General features: G+C 31.9%; 1 protein-coding gene across 1 annotated transcript; it reads right to left on the reverse strand.

Annotated features, from left to right (window-relative positions):
- Positions 1 to 2473: 2473 nt before the first annotated feature.
- Positions 2474 to 20683, reverse strand: LOC143068718 (T-complex protein 1 subunit delta-like). Its single transcript, XM_076242980.1, has 14 exons — positions 20460 to 20683; positions 19323 to 19375; positions 17844 to 17933; positions 13587 to 13695; positions 13118 to 13260; positions 11693 to 11814; positions 10933 to 11068; positions 9170 to 9309; positions 7481 to 7577; positions 7141 to 7248; positions 6511 to 6641; positions 5712 to 5946; positions 5065 to 5178; positions 2474 to 3326 (listed from the first exon to the last, which is right to left on the reverse strand). The coding sequence occupies exons 1-14, from the start codon at positions 20560 to 20562 to the stop codon at positions 3309 to 3311; spliced, it is 1599 nt and encodes a 532-aa protein (XP_076099095.1). The 5' UTR covers positions 20563 to 20683; the 3' UTR covers positions 2474 to 3308.
- Between the last annotated feature and the right edge of the window lie 187 nt (positions 20684 to 20870).

The raw sequence follows: 20870 nt of genomic DNA on the forward strand, positions 1-20870 counted from the left end.
GAACATTATTGCTGTTTACAGTTTATCTCTATAATAATATTCAAGATAATAACCAAAATCTGCAAAATTTCCTTAAAATTACTAATTCAGGGGCAGCAACCCAACAATAGATTGTCCGATTTGTCTGAAAATTTCAGGGCAGATAGATCTTGACCTGATAATTAATTTTATCCCATGTCAGATTTGCTCTAAATGCTTTGGTTTTTGAGTTATAAGCCAAAAACTGCATTTTACCCCTATGTTCTATTTTTAGCCATGGCAGCCATCTTGGTTGGTTGGCGGGGTCACGCCACACATTTTTTAACTATATACCCCAATAATGATTGTGGCCAAGTTTGGTTTAATTTGGCCCAGTAGTTTCAGAGGAGAAGATTTTTGTAAAAGATTACAAAAATTTACGAAAAATTGGTCAAAATTGACCAATAAATGGCAACAACTCCTTAAGGGGTCAACTGACCATTTTAGTCATATTAACTTATTTGTAGATCTTACTTTGCTGAACATTATTGCTGATTACATTTTATCTCTTTCTATAATAATATTCAAGATAATAACCAAAATCTGCAAAATTTCCTTCAAATTACTTATTTCAGGACAGCAACCCAACAACCCGTTGTCAGATTCATTTGAAAGTTTCAGGGCAGATAGATTTTCACTTGATGAACAATTTTACTCCATGTCAGATTTGCTCTAAATGCTTTGGTTTCAGAGATATAAGCCAAAATCTACATTTTACCCCATTGTTCTATTTTAAGCCATGGTGGCCATCTTGGTTGGTTGGCCGGGTCATGCCACACATTTTTTAAACTAGTTACCCCAATGATGATTGTGGCCAAGTTTTGTTAAATTTGGCACAGTAGTTTTAGAGAAGATTTTTGTAAAAGTTAACGACGACGATGGACGCTGGTGATGGGAAAAGCTCACTTGGCCCTTTGGGCCAGGTGAGCTAAAAACAGTACAAGATGAACAGATCAACACAAAAACGTAACTATAACCACTGAATCATCAAAATGAGGTCAATGTCAGATGACACCTGCCAGTTGGACATGTACACCTTACAATCTTTCCATACACTGAATATACTAGACCTATTGCTTATAGTATCTGAGATATGGACTTGACCACCAAAACTAAACCTTGTTCACTGATCCATGAAATGAGGTCGAAGTTAAGTTAAAAGTGTCTGACAGGCAAAAGGACCTTGAAAGATATGCACATACCAAATATATCCTATTACTCATAATAAGAGAGAATTTACATTACAAAAAATCTTTACTTTTTTTTCAAGTAGTCACTGAACCATGAAAATGAGGTCAAGGACAATGGACATGTGATAGAAAGAAACTTTGTAACATGGAGCATCTATATATGAAGTAAGAAGCATACAGGTCTTCTACCTTCTAAAATATAAAGGTTTCAAGAAGTTAGCTAACGCCACCGCTGGATCACTATCCCTATTCGACAAAAAACACTATAAACAAAAAGATGAAAGAAACAAAGTCCGATTTAGAAGTCAAAGTTACTGAAAGTTAGTTCAAAGCTAATTTGAACTTATTATTAAACTATATATAGCTATGTCTTCCCATACTTAATATCAATCTATATCAGTAGAAGTAATTTTGTATCCTACACCTTTTATCTTACTGGTCTATTACAATGCTGTAATGAAGTACAGTTTAACATCAAATGCATATAGCCAGTTTTCTAGACTTATTGCTGAGTGGAGTTTTTATGTACCTGCTTACAAAGAAAGTTTATAAGACCAAATATCAACCTACATGGACAAAATCATTAACACTTGGCAGTTGGCAGATAAGTAGCAAAATATCTTTTTTTTTTTAAGGTTTTGGTTTCATGCTCTCAGCATGTATTACAATTGTTAATGAAGAATGTGATATGGACAGAGATCTAGTTTTGCTAATAACCTTTTATTCTTAGATATTGTAAGGACATTCATCTTTTGTTAAAAGCTATAGATTGACATAGATGTGGTTAAGTTGTGTTGTTGGATTGCTCTCTTGTTGATGTATACACATATCCTTTTGTTACAATGAATGTAATCAATGCTTTAAAAGTGCATCCGCAATTTAAGGGTTGTTTACATTTAAAATGTATAGGTTTAGGATTAATTACTTGTCCCAATTCATGTAGTAAATATTTATGTGAAAACCAAGGTTCAGACTCAGAAGAATAAAATCACTTTGTTTCACATTGATTGATTTTTTATGTGGTAGATTGATTGCTTAATGTCCAGTGGAAAATATTTCATGCATGTGAGAATAAATTAACAATAAATCCAATAGGTAGGTCCTGTAAAGAGGCAGTTCAGAACGAAGGTCCTGGAAATATTGAATGCCACTGGAAAATCAGGATAAATGATTGAATGGAAGTCACAAAGAAACATTAAGGACATGACCATCTTTCTGCATGTTTACAAAGCTTTGAATATTAGGCAGACAATTCAGACACAAAATTCAGTACAAAAATTTATTTCACACATTTTTTGTATATTACAAATAATAAATATCATGTGAATTGCAAAAAAAAAAAGAAAAATATAAAAAGTTTGTTGGAATCTGAGACATAAATTTGTGTGAAACTTGTTTAAAGTGAACTTTTGTATAGGAATCTACAATTACTAAGTAATAATAATTTAAGATCTGATCGTGTCCATACATAAGCTTCTGTAAAAAGATTTCACTGTAAATAACTTAACTGAAAAAATTGAGCCTTTTCCTTCCTTTTTTTTTTTTTTTTAAATAAAATTTGTTCATAATGCCCATTTCTTAACATGGATACTTAAAACGAACAAGTATTGTTTATATAGCACTATTAAAGAAGTAAATAAAACAGCAATTTTGCTTTTCATTACCTTCTTTTTCGGTTTTTATCAAAAGAAATTCACATTTACAGATTCATTGTATTGACTTCTAAGTCACATTTCCCATAACTATTAGATATATGCAATTTGTTATTCCATAATAAAACTGAAGTCACATGCTAATTTTCAGCTGATTAGAAAGAATTTATCCAATCTATATGTAAATTCAATGTTTAATACTTATAAGTGAAATATTCACAATGTATCAGACTGGAAAAGCAAATTGATTTTGTAAATAAATATAACCAACTGGAGTACACAGGGTACCAGTTTTATTTTAAATTATCAGTAGATCACATCAATAAAGGGTATATAAAAAGCTTTGTCCTGAACACTTAGTGGATGATAGATTTATGACGAGAGTTTGTAGATGAGTGTCCTATGTGTCACATGTATCTATATACCACCAGCATGGTCCAAAAGATGATTACCTAATACACATCACCTGAAACATAAACAATAACATTTAGCATATATAAAGTCTAAATTATAGTTTCTACTTTAAAATTTATAAATTGTTATTAAACTATTTTTCATAGCTATGTTTGGCATAATAAGGATTCTAGATTGGGTGATACGAGACACTAAAACTAATGAAATGTGGGTGGTTTCAGTTTATAAAATGAAAATTTCATATCATGCCTAAAGACAAGAGTGCACACGCTGAAATGTCTCGCCTTCTATACTAATCATTGATATTATGTTGATAGTCCTAAGTATAAAGCTTTATTACAACTGTCTCATAAACTTATTATTAACCAAGATAACTAAACAAAGACCAATGAACCATGAAAATGAGGTCAAGGTCAGATGAACCATGCCAGGCAGACATGTACAGCTAACAATGCTTCTATACAACATATATAGTTGACCTATTACTTATAGTTTAAGAAAAATAGACCAAAACACAAAAAATTAACACTGTGCAATGAACCGTGAAAATGAGGTCATGGTCAAAAGAAACCTGCGCTACTGACATAAAGATCATAAAATATTTCCATACACCAAATATAGTTGACCTATGGCATATAGTATTAGATAAATAGACCAAAACTCAAAAACTTAACTTTGACCACTGAACCATGAAAATGAGGTCAAGGTCACATGACATCTGCCCGCTAGACATGTACACCTTATAATCATCCCATACAACAAATACAGTAGACCTATTGCATATAGTATGAAAAAAACAGACCAAAACACAAAAATTTAACTATAACCACTGAACCATGAAAATGAGGTCAAGGTCAGATGACACCTGCCAGTTGGACATGTACACCTTACAGTCCTTCCATACACCGAATATACAAGCCCTATTGCTTATAGTATCTGAGATACGGACTTGACCACCAAAACTTAACCTTGTTCACTGATCCATGAAATGAGGTCGAGGTCAAGTGAAAACTGTCTGACAGACATGAGGACCTTGCAAGGTACGCACATATCAAATATAGTTATCCTATTACTTATATTAAGAGAGAATTCAACATTACAAAAAATCTGAACTTTTTTTTCAAGTGGTCACTGAACCATGAAAATGAGGTCAAGGACATTGGTCATGTGACTGACGGAAACTTCGTAACATGAAGCATCTATATACAAAGTATGAAGCATCCAGGTCTTCCACCTTCTGAAATATAAAGCTTTTAAGAAGTTAGCTAACACCGCCGCCGTAGCCGCCGCCGCCGCCGGAACACTATCCCTATGTCGAGCTTTCTGCAACAAAAGTTGCAGGCTTGACAAAAACCACTCCCAACCCCAAATACTTGTAACAGCCCTCAGCACAAATAATTTCAATACCATTTTGTGGCATCAATGGGATCAAGAATATGAAGGTAAAATATGCAATATCTGTTTTAAGAAACTAATATGAAGCAGATAATGAAATCAGAATTATGAGACCATTTATATTATATAGCGCCTATCCATTTAGGGGGCTGTTATTTAGTGGTTGCTGTTTGTGATATTTGTTTATTTTTTTAATTTTCTTCTGTCATAAATCAGGCTGTTTAATTAATTTTTTTTTGTTTGAATTGTCACAATGATGTAGCTGCCTATACAATGTGGGTATTGCTTATTGTTGAAGGCCATACTGTGATCTTTAGTATCTTAAATCTATGCCATTAGAAATCAAGTAGTTACTCATTGGCAATCTTATCGTATCTTCTATTTTATATACTTACAATATCATCAATTTTCATGATACTTCTTACGGTCTCAGATGCTAAATGAATGGCACTAGTTGATACAAGAAGTGGCTGTAGGACATTCTCTTCCAAGATATTGGTAATTGCACCCTGTAGAAACAGAAATTGGAATTAAATTTATGTGCACATACAAGATGATGATGCTTTAATGCAAGTTTCAATAATAATTATAAAGTTTAACTATTACTAATGATCAGTTTAATTAGCAGCATGAGGCTAAAACGCAATACATTTGTCTAAAAATAATAGTCCCTTCTTGAATATTTGAACAATAAATATCTGTACAGCAAAGGTATATCATATTCCTGTTTTTATTTATAATGTGGAGATAAGATTTCTAGAGATAGCCATCACATTGTTTTTTACACAAGTCAGGCCGCTAGTTTCCTTGAATGAATTGTTTTACATTTGTCATTTCAGGAAGTTTTGAAGCTGACTACATTGTTTTGGTTTTGCTCATTGTGAAAGGATGTACGATGACTTATATTTGTTAAATTTTATGTTTTTTGGTGGAGAGCTGACTCATTGGCAACAATTCCACATCTTCTTACTTTAATATAAAACTCAAAATCTTTCTTCAATACACCCATGTCTTGAAAATCAATTAATTTAAATGTACATACCTTTCTGACATTAATACCAGCTGTTTTCTCTCCTTCAGCATGTCTGTTTCTGAGTTCTGTAACTGTAGCAATGGGATTTAATCCTGCATTTTCAGCCAATGTAAATGGGATGATTTCTAATGCTTCAGCAAATGCTCTAAAACAATACTGTTCTGTTCCTAACAGGGTATTGGCATATTCCATCAATTGTAGAGATAGTTCTATTTCAGGTGCTCCACCTCCAGCAATAATGGACCTGAAATTAACACAATACATACTTAAGGAAAAATTGTTGTGGTATATTTCAGTCAAGCCAACTCATCTGTTATCAAATTCTTGTCAAAAAGTTATTAGGATCTTTTATATTGCTTATTCTATTTAATGGACAAAGTGCAATAAAACAGACTAGATTAGCCGTATATATATTTCTAACCTCGACCAAAACATGATGCCTATACTCTTTATATTTCATCAATATCTATTTCCTTTTGCCTAAATCCTTATAATTTACAAAATCAGCAGAGTTTCTCCTCATTTAACAACTGTCTATGCTAAATAGCAAGAAAAGTATTATACAAAGTGTGTGTGTTCAATGCAACGACATGTTTCTTGAGAGTCTTCAATGAATTATTCAACTAACACATGTTGTTGGCACTGAAATCACTGTACTGAAAAAAAAATCCATATCTGGTAAATAAAACTAAGCTTACTCAAATTTTCTTAAAAAGCTTTTCAGGCTGTCAGCCAGTAATCATTCATTTAGCAAATCATAATTTCATGACGATTTAAAAAACCATTATATTTATTATCTTCACCATACCTTTCTTTGACAAGACATCTGATGACACACAGGGCATCGTGGAGTGATCTATCAGCTTCTTCTAGCACAAGTTTGTTAGATCCTCTCATAAGTACTGTGACACATTTCCCGGGAATAGCCATTCCAGTAATCTGAAAAAAGATTTAAATTGATGCATTCCTTTCAAATCATTTACTATTTTCTACTTAAAGATAGCTGTCTAATGATGTACAAATTGTCTTTGCAATGATTTCCAAACATATACACTCTTCTTAAACTTTGTATTCGGGATAATAATTTAAATAGCTTGGTAGGTACGTTTCAAAATATACTTTGTCTTCATTCTTATTTTGCATCTTTATTTGAAAAGATCACATTTTCAGATCAGAGGTTTGACACAATTATATTTGAAAATGTGGAATAGGTTTTTAATGTTACGTACAAATAAATAAATGGAGAATGTGTCCCCATGGACACAGATGATGCCCCCGCTTGCATACAACATTATAAAGGGACATAACTCTATAACAATAAAAGTGAAGCTACCCAAATTTGTACTTGATCTGAGTTTTGTGGTAATAAGTATTGTGTATATAGGTTTCATATATTTGGTTGGGGCAAACTTAAGTTACAGAAGTACAGTACAATTACCTTGACAATTTTACTTGATCCTGTCTGTACTTCTTCCACCAATTCAGCACTACCCATGTTCTCTGGTAAGAAATGGTCTATACTTGCAATTGGTTTACATCCTACTGACTGAAAAATATAACTAGAATGTAAATATAGGTATCCTAATATGAAAGTTGACGTTTCACAAATATAACAAGAGATTTTTGTCACAAGTTCATCCACCCAATATCCTTTCTTTTCTGATTTTGAAAATGCAGAAAAAAAATATATACTGAACAAAAAAGTTATTGATCATTCAGATCATAAAGTCCATTGCTAGGCCTCTAACATGAAATATCTCTTTAATTCAATGTCTTACCTTACAAACAAATTCAATATCTTCTCTTTCTATATCTTTAACAACTAAAATTTTCATCTTTGCTAAGAAATGTAGAGCTAAATCACTAACAGCATCTCTAAAATATAACATTTAAAATTCATGATCAAGCGTAAGTTTTATATACAGTATGTTTCAGATGTCTGTAAGATACAATTTATGTAAATGCTACATTTACATAATTTACATAAAAACTTGACTATCAAATGTAACATGAATGAATAAAGGGCTGCGCTTGAGCGCATGATACGCCCGTTGCTCTTTTAACTTGTCTTTTATGCTTTAAATGAATTTATATGATCAACTAGAAATATATATACAAATCAAAAGGGATGTTACATTAATATATTCACCAAAGTTTCATAAAATCCCCCTTTTTTAAGTATAAAAATTCATTACTTAAGAAAACGTAAAATCTAAAATTTATAAAAATGGAAAGGGAGCTTATGTCAAAAGATATAAACAATTTATCAAAGTTGCATAACATTTTGTGAAAGTGTTAGTTATTGTTCCAAAATTGGAAAATCCCCCCTTTTTTAAGCATAAAAATTCATAACACGGAAATGTAAAATCTGATATTTATAAAAATTGAAAGGGAGCTTACATCAAAAGATATTAACAATTCACCAAAGTTTCATGGACATTGGTGAAAGCCTTTTTGAGTTATTGTCCGAAGTGTTGAAAATCCCTCTTTTTTTTATGAATAAAGCCCCATAAATCCAAAACTTAAAATCTGAAATTTATAAAAATTGAAAGGGAGCTTACATCAATAGATATAAACAATTCACCAAAGTTTCATGGACATTGGTGAAAGCCTTTTAGAGTTATTGTATGAAGTGTTGAAAACCCCCCTTTTTTTATGAATAAAGCCCCATAAATCCAAAACTTAAAATCTGAAATTTATAAAAATTGAAAGGGAGCTTACATCAATAAATATAAACAATTCATCAAAGATTCATGGACATTGGTGAAAGCCTTTTTGAGTTATTGTCCGAAGTGTTGAAAATCCCCCCTTTTTTATGAATAAAGCCCCATAAATCCAAAACTTAAAATCTGAAATTAAAAAATAACGAAAGGGAGCTTACGTCAATAGATATAAACAATTCACTGAAGTTTCATGGAAATTGGTGAAAGTGTTTTTGAGTTATTGTCCGAAGTGTGGACGACGGACGGACGGACAGACAACGGTATACCATAATACGTCCCGTCTAAAAGACGGCGGGCGTATAAAAACTGAACATTTGTTCTTTCATTTCTTTAATGAAATTTCTCGATAAGTTATAAAAGTAACATCTGGTATAGAAGATAATACTTATAGTTTGTCAAGTCGATATTTTAATGCAACATTGTTTTGATTTGATTTTGAAAAAAAAATTCAGGGCATGTTTTCCAAGATTGATGGTCTGAAATTTTGCACAAAATTACAGATGTCATGAGACTTATAATGTATGATTTAGCAAGTTTTCTTTCTGTTGCATTAGAAAGGTGAGAACAGTATTTGCAGATACCAATTTAGGATTCAACAGTCACAATCAGTTCACAGACACCAGTGCATGAAACTCAGTGACCATCAATTTGCAAATTGATAACCTCAAATCTTCAAATACAATACTACTATTTCCTTAATCTAAATCTGGCAACATTATGTTTTCTATACTTTGAATTACTAACCTTAAGATAGATTTCTGTATGAGCAGAACATTGCAGCCTGCCTTTTTTACTTTTTTAACAATATCCAAGATATACTGTCTTTCCTCTCGTAAAACTCTATCCATCTGTGTATAATCTGATACAATAACACTGTTGTCCATCTGTGAATAAATGTATAATTATACTGAAATTAATGTCTTTCAGTATTTTATTGAGTCAAAAGATCACTTCATGATAATGTGCAGATAAGCTTAATTGATGGTTGTAGGTAGGATACTTAATTTTAAAAAAAAATGTATTATCTACAAACATATCATGACTTGCTTGACTATTATGAATTTTAACAACATATTTAGTTCAATTTGTCATTGCAACAATTATATCCGTCTCCAATCATTGAATATGACACTCTGTCCGACTAATACTCATCATGAGCAACCAAACAAGTACAACCAAACAAGTACAACCAGTAGAGAAGAAACTGCATAAGTCTGTATAGAACTGAGGTCACTTTAAGTTTTAAGGACTAGGTACATTACTAAAAAATAATTATAGCTTTTTATTATAATGGGTTGTGGACTATTTTTTGTTTTTTCCTTACTACTATGTGATAACCTTGTATATTTTTTAAATGCTTTTCCATGAATAATTGACAAAAAAATAGATTTTTTTTTTTCATTGAAAATGTCCTTTTTTGCCAGTCAAGACAGTTTTAGCAATTTTTCAAATTAAAATTTACAGAACTGATAAGTTGCAACATTGTTCTTTTGATTAATTTGTATAACAATAAAAAAAGATGTGGTCACTAATAATGTGTTGTTTTTTTTTTTAAATATTTATAATTTAACAATGAAATTTCTGTTCTGTGCTATAATAAATCTGGGAATTTCCTAAAGGAAAGTGGTATGAGATGATTTATGCTGTTCCTTTTAAGTCTGTTTGAAAAAAAACTCATCATGGATTTATATAGATTTTTGGTTTCCACAATTTTACCTTAAAAGATAAATTCAGAAATGTGCAGTAATTATGAGCCTGTAATTCAGTGGTTGTCGTTTGTTGCTGTGTAACATATTTGTTTTTCGTTCATTATTTTGGACATAGATAAGCCGTTAGTTTTCTTGTTTGAATTTGTTTTACATTTGTCATTGCAGGGCATTTTAAAGCTGACTATGCAGTATGGGTTCTGCTTTTTGTTAAAGGCATACCTGCCAACCTCTGAAACATTCATAGGGGGAGATTTTGCGCAAACGACAATTTGAAGTTAAATATATGAACTGTTTATGTATTCATCTACAAAACACCAATAGGAAACCACCAGAAGAAATCGAAGAGATGATTGAACATGATGCGCAAAAAGATGCATTGCCAAGTGAACTTGGTCGTAAAAATTTTAAATCTTTCATTCAAATCTGCTGGACATTTCAATTTGCAGTTATTCTAGGTCAAAATATCCGAAAGCAGGAGATTTCTGCAATTTTGTTGTTTGCGCGGGAGTCTCCCTCTCAAAACGGGACAATTGGCAGGTATGGTTGAAGGCCGTACGGTGACCTATAGTTGTTAATTTCTGTGTCATTTGGTCTCTTGTGGAGATTTGTCTCCTTGGCAATCATACCACATCTTCTTTTTATATTGAACACACAATAAGATCAATACATTTGGTTAACTATGATTTTAGTTATATCCTCACACATTGGACAAGTTATGTTTATGTTATGTTTATGTTATGTTTTAGTAGTTGTTCATAGAATCTAGTAGATTGTGGTATATTTTGTATTGAAGCTTACATCAGTTTTAGGTGGTGATATACAGAACTGAATTAGACCAATCTTTGCCTTTTCCACTCTATTTGGTCCACCAGCACCAGTTGTTTTCTGTGAGAATACTAATCCATCAATCAACTCTGTATCGTCTACTGTTCCTCTGTTATGAAAATTAATGATAAAAAAGTTTAATCTTTATTGTGTATTTTATATTCATATAACAATATTCAAGTGTGTGAGATGGGAAGTTCAATCAAAAGACAAAGATCTGTGAAAATTAAAAACTTATTAATATAATATGTAATTATTTTTCCAAATTCAACTTTTAAGTAGGTTACACAATAATGAAGATATCATGGTTAAGAAGGCATGCATGTTCTTAGAAATGAAAATCCAGGAATTTGTTTGAAACTGGAAAAATTCTTCATATAGCAAACATGTAATAGTTAACTAAATACATGCATCAGGGTTCCCACTCTTTTTGCAACAAAAAGCATTAGGGTTTTTCCTGGTTTTGTCCAGGATATTAATCTATTTTCAAGGAGGGTATAGAAACAAAATTAAGTTACCTTCGACTGTAAGACATTAAAGTTGGAAACAGATCAAACACTCCAAAGACATAATTCATAGTCGGAAACTAATAAAACTAGCCTCTTACAAATGTTTCAAAGAGTATAAACATAACTTTTTTTTTTAAATTGATCACTATGAAAGGTTAAAAGAACACTTTTCAAGGAAGTAAATTTATTAACAGAAATTTATTATCAGAAACAAACATACTTACCCCAACTTTTTCACCATTTTAATATCTCGAAGATCAACATTGGTAGCTTTTGCTGGATCTATTACTTTCATCACAGCATCAACTGCTATTGGTGACAACAAACTTGAATACTGAGAAACCACCTATGACAAAATCAAGTATTTGTTGCATTCATGATAATCATATGAGTGTATTTCCTTGGTAGAATAAGTAAAATATACTGTGCAGTACTGTTTACTAAAATTAATGGATTCGAAGACAATATTGTTTGTTTTTACTGACACTTGATAATGTTGGTGTATAGATAAAGGCAGATGTGGTGTGAGTGCCAATGAGACAACTCTCCATCCAAATAACAATTTAAAAAAGTAAACCATTATAGGTTAAAGTACGGCCTTCAACACGGAGCCTTGGCTCACACCGAACAACAAGCTATAAAGGGCCCCAAAATTACTAGTATAAAACCATTCAGTTATGTTTTGTTCTTAAAACCAACCACTGTAAAATCTGACAGTTACAAGCTTCAATACGTCTCCTTTTTTAGAATGTACGTACATGTTTCATGTCTGGAAAGTTTGTTCTACGGTTTCCATTTTGGATTGTGCATTTCTTAAACCTTGGAATTTAAACTAACTATTCAATGTATCCTTATTTAGCAATCATAATAACACAAAATTCAAGTGTTGCATCTGATATCTTCTTTTTAAAGCTTAACTTTCTGACAAGACATTTAAACTTCTATATATTTTGTATTCTTTTGTAACCATCAAACTGAGAAATGACACTTTATCTTTGAACATTATGTTTGCCAAATCTTTTGAATCCAGCACGGTAAAAAATAATAATATCTTGCAGGGGCTGATCTGGCTCCCAAAAATTTGAAGCCAGAAAAACCGCCAGTTTTAAAACTTGGAGCAAACTTTAGAACCAGCTAGAGTCTTTATTTCTTCTACAAAAATTCAAACTAATACTATGATTAATTAAAAAAAATTATGCACTCAGCCTGCACTTTACATCATTTAACATGTAATACTAAGGCCACACCAATTTGATAAATAGTTCTTCGGACATTTGCTCTAAAAAAAATATGGGGCGAGCGAGCAAATTTTTTTTTCTTCTTGAAAATGAGTTTTTGACAGGCCAGTGGTCCGATAAATGGAATACCTGTAACAACAGATTATGACACCTGTTGTAACTGTTGATTAGCTTGGGGTCGTAAAGAGTCATAAACTTGTCACCAGGTAAAATTGTGTAAAATTTACTTTTTTTAACTTTTACCAATTAAAATGGAGATCGATATTGTCAAGAAATGAATTTTTTTACAAAGAAAATGTTGGCGCCAGAAATATCCCCAGCAGCCGTATTTAGTCGCCAGATGAAATAAAAAAATCACAAATTGCGACATTGGCAACGCACAGCACGGTCCCTGTCTTGTATATTACTTACTTTAGAATTTAATGACGTGGATGCACTTTTCAATAAAGATTCTCTATCTGACAATTTAACTGGTGTAGCAATGCCCTGAAGTATCTTGATAGCTTTGTCTGAAGCTTTCTGGAATGCCTCAGATATACTTGTAGGGTGGATTCCTGAAAATATAAGAAGAAAAAAGTTTTTACATATTTATTATTATTTTATACTCTTTACTCAGTCCCTACATTTAATCCCAAATCATGAACCATATTTTTTAAAGTCTGTTAAAATTGTGATCTTAACTTGGCATCCCATGTGTAGAAGTGCTCTTTTCTGCAGGATTTTTAAAATACTGTACTTTCATGTAATGATATATATCTTTTACCAAACGGTAAATGCATTTCATTGAATTGTTTGACTATATTTTTTGGTTTCTGCTCATTCTTTTTAAAAATACAGTACTAAGTCAATTTTAGCAACAATATAAATGAAATAAACTGACCTTTGGCCAAGAGATTGTGACAAGCATCTAACAGACTACCAGCAATAACACACACTGATGTGGTTCCATCACCAGCCTCTACATCTTGTGCCTTTGATAATTCTACCAACTGAAATATACAGAAACTCACTTATGAAAAAAATATATAATACAGTACAGGTAGGGACTTATTTTTATGAAAGCCTTAATCCGTCTAGATGTCAGACTGGTCGGACAGTTGTCCCAGTGTAATAAACACCTGCTGTGCAATATCCAAGTGGAAGGTTGTAAATCAATCTGTACCAGCTTGATTAGAATTAAATTTTACCTGTACAGATATATTAGTATTTATGGAGGATAGATAAATGTAAAATATTGTATTGTATTCAAAGAGAAAGAATTAAAATTAAAATTAAAATTAAAATTAAAAAATAAAATTAAAATTAAATATAAGAATAAAAATTAAAATTAAATATAATTTATTTTTTTTATAATTTGAAAATGAAATAAAGACGATTTTTAACAATATATTGTGTTGCCAATTATTTCAATAGTTTTGTGCCAATAAACTATTTTGTATTTGTATTTGTAAACCGTAAATATTTCATCTAATTCAAAATAATAAGCCTAATAACAACCAAGACTGTTTTCAATAGAAGTTTAAATCAAATTGTTGAGACTTCAATCCCGTAAATTATACGAGTTTTCGTTGATGGTTATATTATTTCCCGCTAAAAGCGTCCTGTTCCTTCATATTTTATTATAAGAAACTCAATTTTAAGTATAAGGCCAACATATCGTATTTATGAAATATGTATAGGCATTGTGAATTAAGTTATTTTCCTTTTGATACAACTTTCCCCGTCGGAGCCTCTACATCTATTCACACCTGTCAATCATTTCTCGCAAGTGAAACATTTTGGTCAGACAGATCACTCGTGCTTTCTATTTTGACATATTTCCCGTTAATCTCTTGGAAAGTCAAAAATTGTTTTCCCTTAATACAATATTTATAACGCCGAGATCATATTTCGATTCCTATTTTTTTTATTTTATTTAAAATTGTTGACACTCAGATATAAATATGCCTTTCTATTTTCATGTCTGAAATATTTTATGAAAATCGCCGGTGTTATAAATATATTTTACAAATTGTATCAAATCGATACACGAAAATCAAAGTTTAACCTTATATAGTTTATTGACTAAATGCACATTTATACCCCAATGGGGTTGAATGAAGGCTAGTCGTACTAGTCATGATCAGCTGTCTTTACTTTTTCGTCGTACTTCTAGTCATTCTAAAGCTCGCGCAGTCAGTATGATTTTTTAAATCGATGTTGTATTATTTCCGAAGTTTAAAGGAGGTCTCCAAATAGATTATTTAAATGGGAATCCGGGAAATGACTGATAAAAATAAAACAAAAAATAGTTAAAGAAGACTAAATCGTGTTTTGATTATACATGTATGTAAATCAATTAAATTTCTATTCTGGTAAATCGATCAAGAGCCTCAAAACTAAAACAATACACATCAAATTTAATCATGAATGAATTTTCCCACGGTCGGTCAGTAAGGTCACCTGTGTTTACTGTTACGACATTTCCCGCCATATAAAAATCTCGTGCAGTGGACAAAATCGATCTTAATATCTTTTATTAGCATTCAATATTATTGCGAGTGGAGTCAAGTTAAAGTTCAACCACGTGCACACGCTGTTGATCACTGATATGTGTATCATGGAATTGTCTTTTCACGGCAATTTTTTCTTTTAGATTGCTATAAAAAATATAACATACAAGTTTCCCTTTTTACATGGATTGTGCGTAAATTAATATTATGCAATAAAGTTCGGGATTCTGGGATTAACCCTTTCGGGATCTGGGAATTCTTTTTTCGCGATGTCGGGATTTAAATTTATTTAAATTCGGGACCTTGGGACTTCGTGTTTTTAAGCCCGGGATTTCGAGATCCGGACCCATTTTACCCCCTACCCCCAAATGCAGATCAATTATATTAATTTAGCATAATGGACAAACACGGAAATCTTAAAATAAACTTATGCCCGGGAAGAACCAATATTTTCTTCTAGTGTTATAATTTGCGTTCTATTTTAGTCATACATCACCAACTTTCGGACAATATTTGTTTACAGTAAAAAGTAAAAACTACAAAGAATCATCAAGCTACTAATAATATACAAGTGTTGCTCACTGTAATCATTTTTATCTCGGAACTGACACAACAGACTGAATATTAAATACAAATTATAGAAATATTTTGCATGTGACCGCGTCAAACTAAAACGTATGCAGCAGCACTTGAGACAGCATTCTGCTAATCAATGGATTTACGTGGAAAATAAATCAGTAAATTAAAAATAACCGTAAGCTTCAAGAAATAGAATACATGTAAAAATATATATGTTTAAAAAATTTATGCAAACAAATAAGAAAAAGATACAAAAAAAAACAAACCGAAAAGGAACATAAAATAAAAATAATTTTTAGGAACAAAGAAAATAAATATTAACAGTTGATATATCAAAACCATAATTAACAAAAATAGGCTATTTTTATTAAACAAAGTTTTCTCCAGTACTTCACCTGTAAAAATATTTTATGTCAAATACGATGTAGAACTAATATAATCAATAAAGTGACTGAGAGGTTAAAATTACAGGTAATCTTATTCTGAAATCAGTGAACCGTAATTCTAGCAACACGGATTAAGATGAAAGGACCATTCACACCTGGATCTGTTGTTTAATGAACATACTACCTACCATAAAAATGTCGGATTATTCATATCCGACTAGACGGACTAAGGCATCCATAAAAATAAGTCCCTACCCGTACTGTATATAAACAAGAGTGCACACGCTGAAATGTCTTGCCTTCTTTACCAATCATTGATATTATGTTGATAGTCCTAAATATAAAGCTTTTAAACAACTGTCACGTGCACATAAACTTAACATTAACCAAGAAAACTAAACATTGACCAATGAACCATGAAAATGAGGTAAAGGTCAGATAAACCATGCCAGACAGGCATGTACAGCTAAGAATTCTTCCATACAACAAATATAGTTGACCTATTTCTTATAGTTTAAGAAAAACAGACCAAAACACTTAACTTAATTAACACTGAGCAATGAACCGTGAAAATGAGGTCAAGGTCAAATAAATCCTGCACCACTGACATAGAGATCATAAAATATTTCCATACACTAAATATAGTTGACCTATTGCATAAAGTATTAAATTTGACCACTGAACCATGAAAATGAGGTCAAGGTCAGATGACACCTGCCTGCTACACATGTACACCTTACAATCATTCCATACACCAAATATAGTAGACATATTGCATACAGTATAAGAAAAACAGACCAAAACACAAAAACTTAACTATAACCACTGAACCATGAAAATAAGGTCAAGGTCAGATGACACCTGCCAGTTGGACATGTACACCTGACAGTGCTTCCATACACCGAATATGCTAGACGTATGGCTTATAGTATCTGAGATATAGACTTGACCACCAAAACTTAACCTTGCTCACTGATCCATGAAATGAGGTCAGGTGAAAACTGTCCGACAGGCATGAGGACCTTGCAAGGTACACACATACCAAATATAGTTATCCTATTACTTATAATAAGAGAGAATTTAACATTGCAAAAAATTTTAACTTTTTATCAAGTAGTCACTGAACCATAAAAATGGGGTCAAGGACATTGGTCATTGGATTGATGGAAACTTCGTAAAATGAGGCATCCATATACAAAGTATGAAGCATCCAGGTCTTCAACCTTCTAAAATATAAAGCTTTTAAAAAGTTAGCTAACGCCGCCGCAGGCTCGACAACAATACATGAACAACTTTAGTCAGCATAACATAGAAATTGTTCTGCAGTGTGGGAATTCAATAAAAAAAACTGTTCTGGGATATATATAAGCATAAAAAAGATATGTATATATTATCTTAGATCTGAGGCTATTACCCCATTACTCTGAAATGACCCCAAATATTCAAATCTGACAAATGGGGCTTACATCCATTGATTAGAAGATCTGATGGACAGATAGACATCATCATACCATAACACTTCCAAATACCCTTTAAGACTTTTTAAACACAAAATTATTTCTCTGTAAGAAGACTCTCATTTTTCAATCAATAAAAAAAAATTCCACACACTAAAAAAAACCTTAGGAATCAAAAAGTATGAATAATTTTATGGTTTTTTTATAAAACATATAAATATACCATTTTTGCAGCAGGATGAAGAACTTGCATCTGTTTCAGGATTGTTGCTCCATCATTAGTGATAGTTACATCTCCATTGGAAGATTGTATCTAAAGAAAGAAAATTAATTTATTCAACAATCAGTTCACTTTTCCAAGTCTTGATATTACTCGTAAGATTTCTGAAATTTTGTACTCTTTCATCATGTGATATTAACTATCTACATATATATTTGTTTTCTATCTTTCCTTATAGAATACTTGAATAATTCAAACAATATAGCATCACAATTTTCCAACCACTCGCTCAACATGGGAACAAAAACGTGTTAACCCTTAGACTGCTGCATTGATTTCTATTGTACTTTTGTGTAATGCTGAGTAAAATTTTAATCACTGATGAAATAAACATGTTCACTTACAATTGCTGTACCTTTGTAAATATTGAATATTCATCAATAAAAGTTATATAAAAAAGTATTGTTAGATTCTGTATTTTTAATTCATTTTATTTTTGTGTGAGTCTCTGGTCATGTTTTACCTGTACAGGTGCGAAAATAGGTAAACAAAGGTAAACTTATTTTTTCATGTTTTATTAAACGATCCATCAATGTAAAAGTATCCATGACTTCAGAATTGAACCAATATAGTTTAAAATCTCTTTTAAGAACTAAGTTCCATTGTGATTATAAAAAAAAAAAAAGTTTCTTCTCAGACCAACGGCCTTTTTTATGCAAATATTTTCCGGTATTTTCCTCCAACTTTCACTGCGCCGACTTTTACTTCCATGTACAAATATATTTACACGACAAGTTCATTTTTAAAGCTTTCATCAATATATAATCTTGACAAACTTAAAGTTCGGGTCTATCGATGTTAGTCAATATTGATTCACATTTGAAAGGCGAAATGATAAACATCGCAAATCCTGTTTCATGTCATCCATTTTGAACAATGTCTGGGAATCCCCGTAATTCTCGCTTTAAAAGTCTTCTGTTTGCAGTTTTGATAGAATACTTCCATTTCTGTCTATTATATCTTCGGTTCTCGTCCAAATCCTTTTAATCGTCCGCCGCTGTTAAATCGTTATCATTGAAATACTTCTGAACGTGTTGGCCATTTCTCCAAACAATGTCTGCCATTTTGTCACTTTTTTCATCAAAAATTTTCACTTTCGGTTTATCGCTTATACCTGATTAAAAGTCAAGAGACACTCGAAAGAACGCAGATTTTAAGCCAATCAGAATCCATACAAGTCGAAACTGCCGCAATCTCATGAATATTGACTCAGCCCATTCCATGGTAACTGTGTAAACAAACGAGTACGGAAAACGACTATAGTCGCGAGTAGCAGTAGCGGACTGTCTTATCGGAACGACAATAGTCGCGCGTAGCAGTCTAAGGGTTAAAGATGTTCACTAAAAAAAATGTTTAATGGAAATGCATCAAACTTGAAAGTTTTGTATAATTACATGTAGTATTAAATAATATTTAACTCACCATTTTGTCCATTCCCCTTGGACCAAGACTTGTCCTGATAGCATCAGCTACAGCTAAAAATCAAATTATAAAAATAGGCTGTCAGGAGTATGTGTGAATCTTAGTATGCATCTTTTTCTGGGGATTCAGGTCTTAAGAGATTTGTTTGGTACATATGTAGGACTAAATGTCGATGGTACTCTAAAGTATGTTGTCTACACTAAAGTACGTTGGTGTTTCATGCTAAAGTGCGATGGATGTGTGTTCGCTAAAGTACAATGGTATATCACGCTAAAGTGCGATGGCAAAAGGGTAAGCTTCGAGGAATAGAACATTGATGTTACAAAATAGTCTTGTTACAAAAGATAATTGGTGTAGATTGTTGTTAATACAGTCTATAACTAGTGGGAACACCTCCTCATTCAGTCGTCATTGTGAATTACACAACGGATTATATGTCACATTTTCAAAAAAATATAAAATATTAAAATCGGTAAATTTTAATGGATTTGAATTTCCAGAACGTTTGATTTACATTATCCGGAAATTCGGGTCTGTCAAATCTAACCGGATTTTAAATTTAATATATTCACCAGAAGTGACGTTTCGTTGGTAATAAAGGGAAATCATTTCCAAACAAAATAAATATTTCCCCACTTCAAATTATGGAATCGTATCTTATTTAATCCTTTCTTTTGGATATTTCTGGAAATATTTTACATCAATAAGCATAAAAAAGGTAGGACTTTGTAATTACGTAAAGATTTCTAACCGGCAATGAAAATTTCTTGTCAAAATTAGGTGTCAAAGTTCCACCCAAAATTTGCTCTCAAACTCCAGACATAAAAAATGGCTTCAGCGTTATGACTTCGTAGGAAGGCGTCCCAGAAATATAAAAAAATTGCCTTGCCAGACGTCATCATTATTTGGACTAGTCTGTGAGACAACCCTCCTAAATGTCAGACACAAAAGAAATCTACAATGCGTCCCACAACATTTTTAACATCTCTACTTTTTCCTTGCAAAAAAATGTGCTGAAGAAAGATATTTTAGACATGTTATCTTTAGTATTTACTGACTCTTTGTTGATTATAATAAACAAGTCATTATTCTTTTGGCATAAAGTGTATTCGAAGAATGTAACTAATGTAAACAAACCCTTTGCTGCCGTTATATTGCTGTAACGGATTTGAGTTGGCTTTTCTTTGTCTTTGTACAAAGATCTTGAGGAACCACTCGAAGGTCCTGACTTGCCCTTCATTTTAGTTTACTTTAAACTGTATAAACCGTTGAAATATTGGCAAAGATGATGTTGATGGGTTCAGATTTAGCCTGCTTGTTCACGTTGGTTCTCGATCCTTCTTGTTGGCCGGAAGTCAACATTCACCCCCCTTTTTCCAATTTCTTACTTTTATCTCTTACATCAGTGGAACACATTTTCTTATCGAGTAAAAACTGTATTATTTATTTAAATACTGACGTAAAAATGTTGAAAAACATCAAATATTAAAGAAAAATGTGTTTTTATTTTTTCCGGTTTTACAATCCGTGATTATTTTTCTTTTATGT

The sequence above is a fragment of the Mytilus galloprovincialis genome, chromosome 3, assembly GCF_965363235.1.
Source record: "Mytilus galloprovincialis chromosome 3, xbMytGall1.hap1.1, whole genome shotgun sequence".
Lineage (NCBI taxonomy): Eukaryota > Metazoa > Mollusca > Bivalvia > Mytilida > Mytilidae > Mytilus > Mytilus galloprovincialis.

Excerpts from the sequence above, each read along its gene's own strand:
- LOC143068718 (XM_076242980.1), bottom strand. The coding sequence starts at position 20,562 with ATGAAGGGCAAGTCAGGACCTTCGAGTGGTTCCTCAAGATCTTTGTAC. Across the intron at positions 11,815-13,117 it reads CCACGTCATTAAATTCTAAA|GTGGTTTCTCAGTATTCAAG; the intron begins GTAAGTAATATA and ends ATTTTGTCATAG. Across the intron at positions 5,179-5,711 it reads CTGGTATTAATGTCAGAAAG|GGTGCAATTACCAATATCTT; the intron begins GTATGTACATTT and ends CTGTTTCTACAG.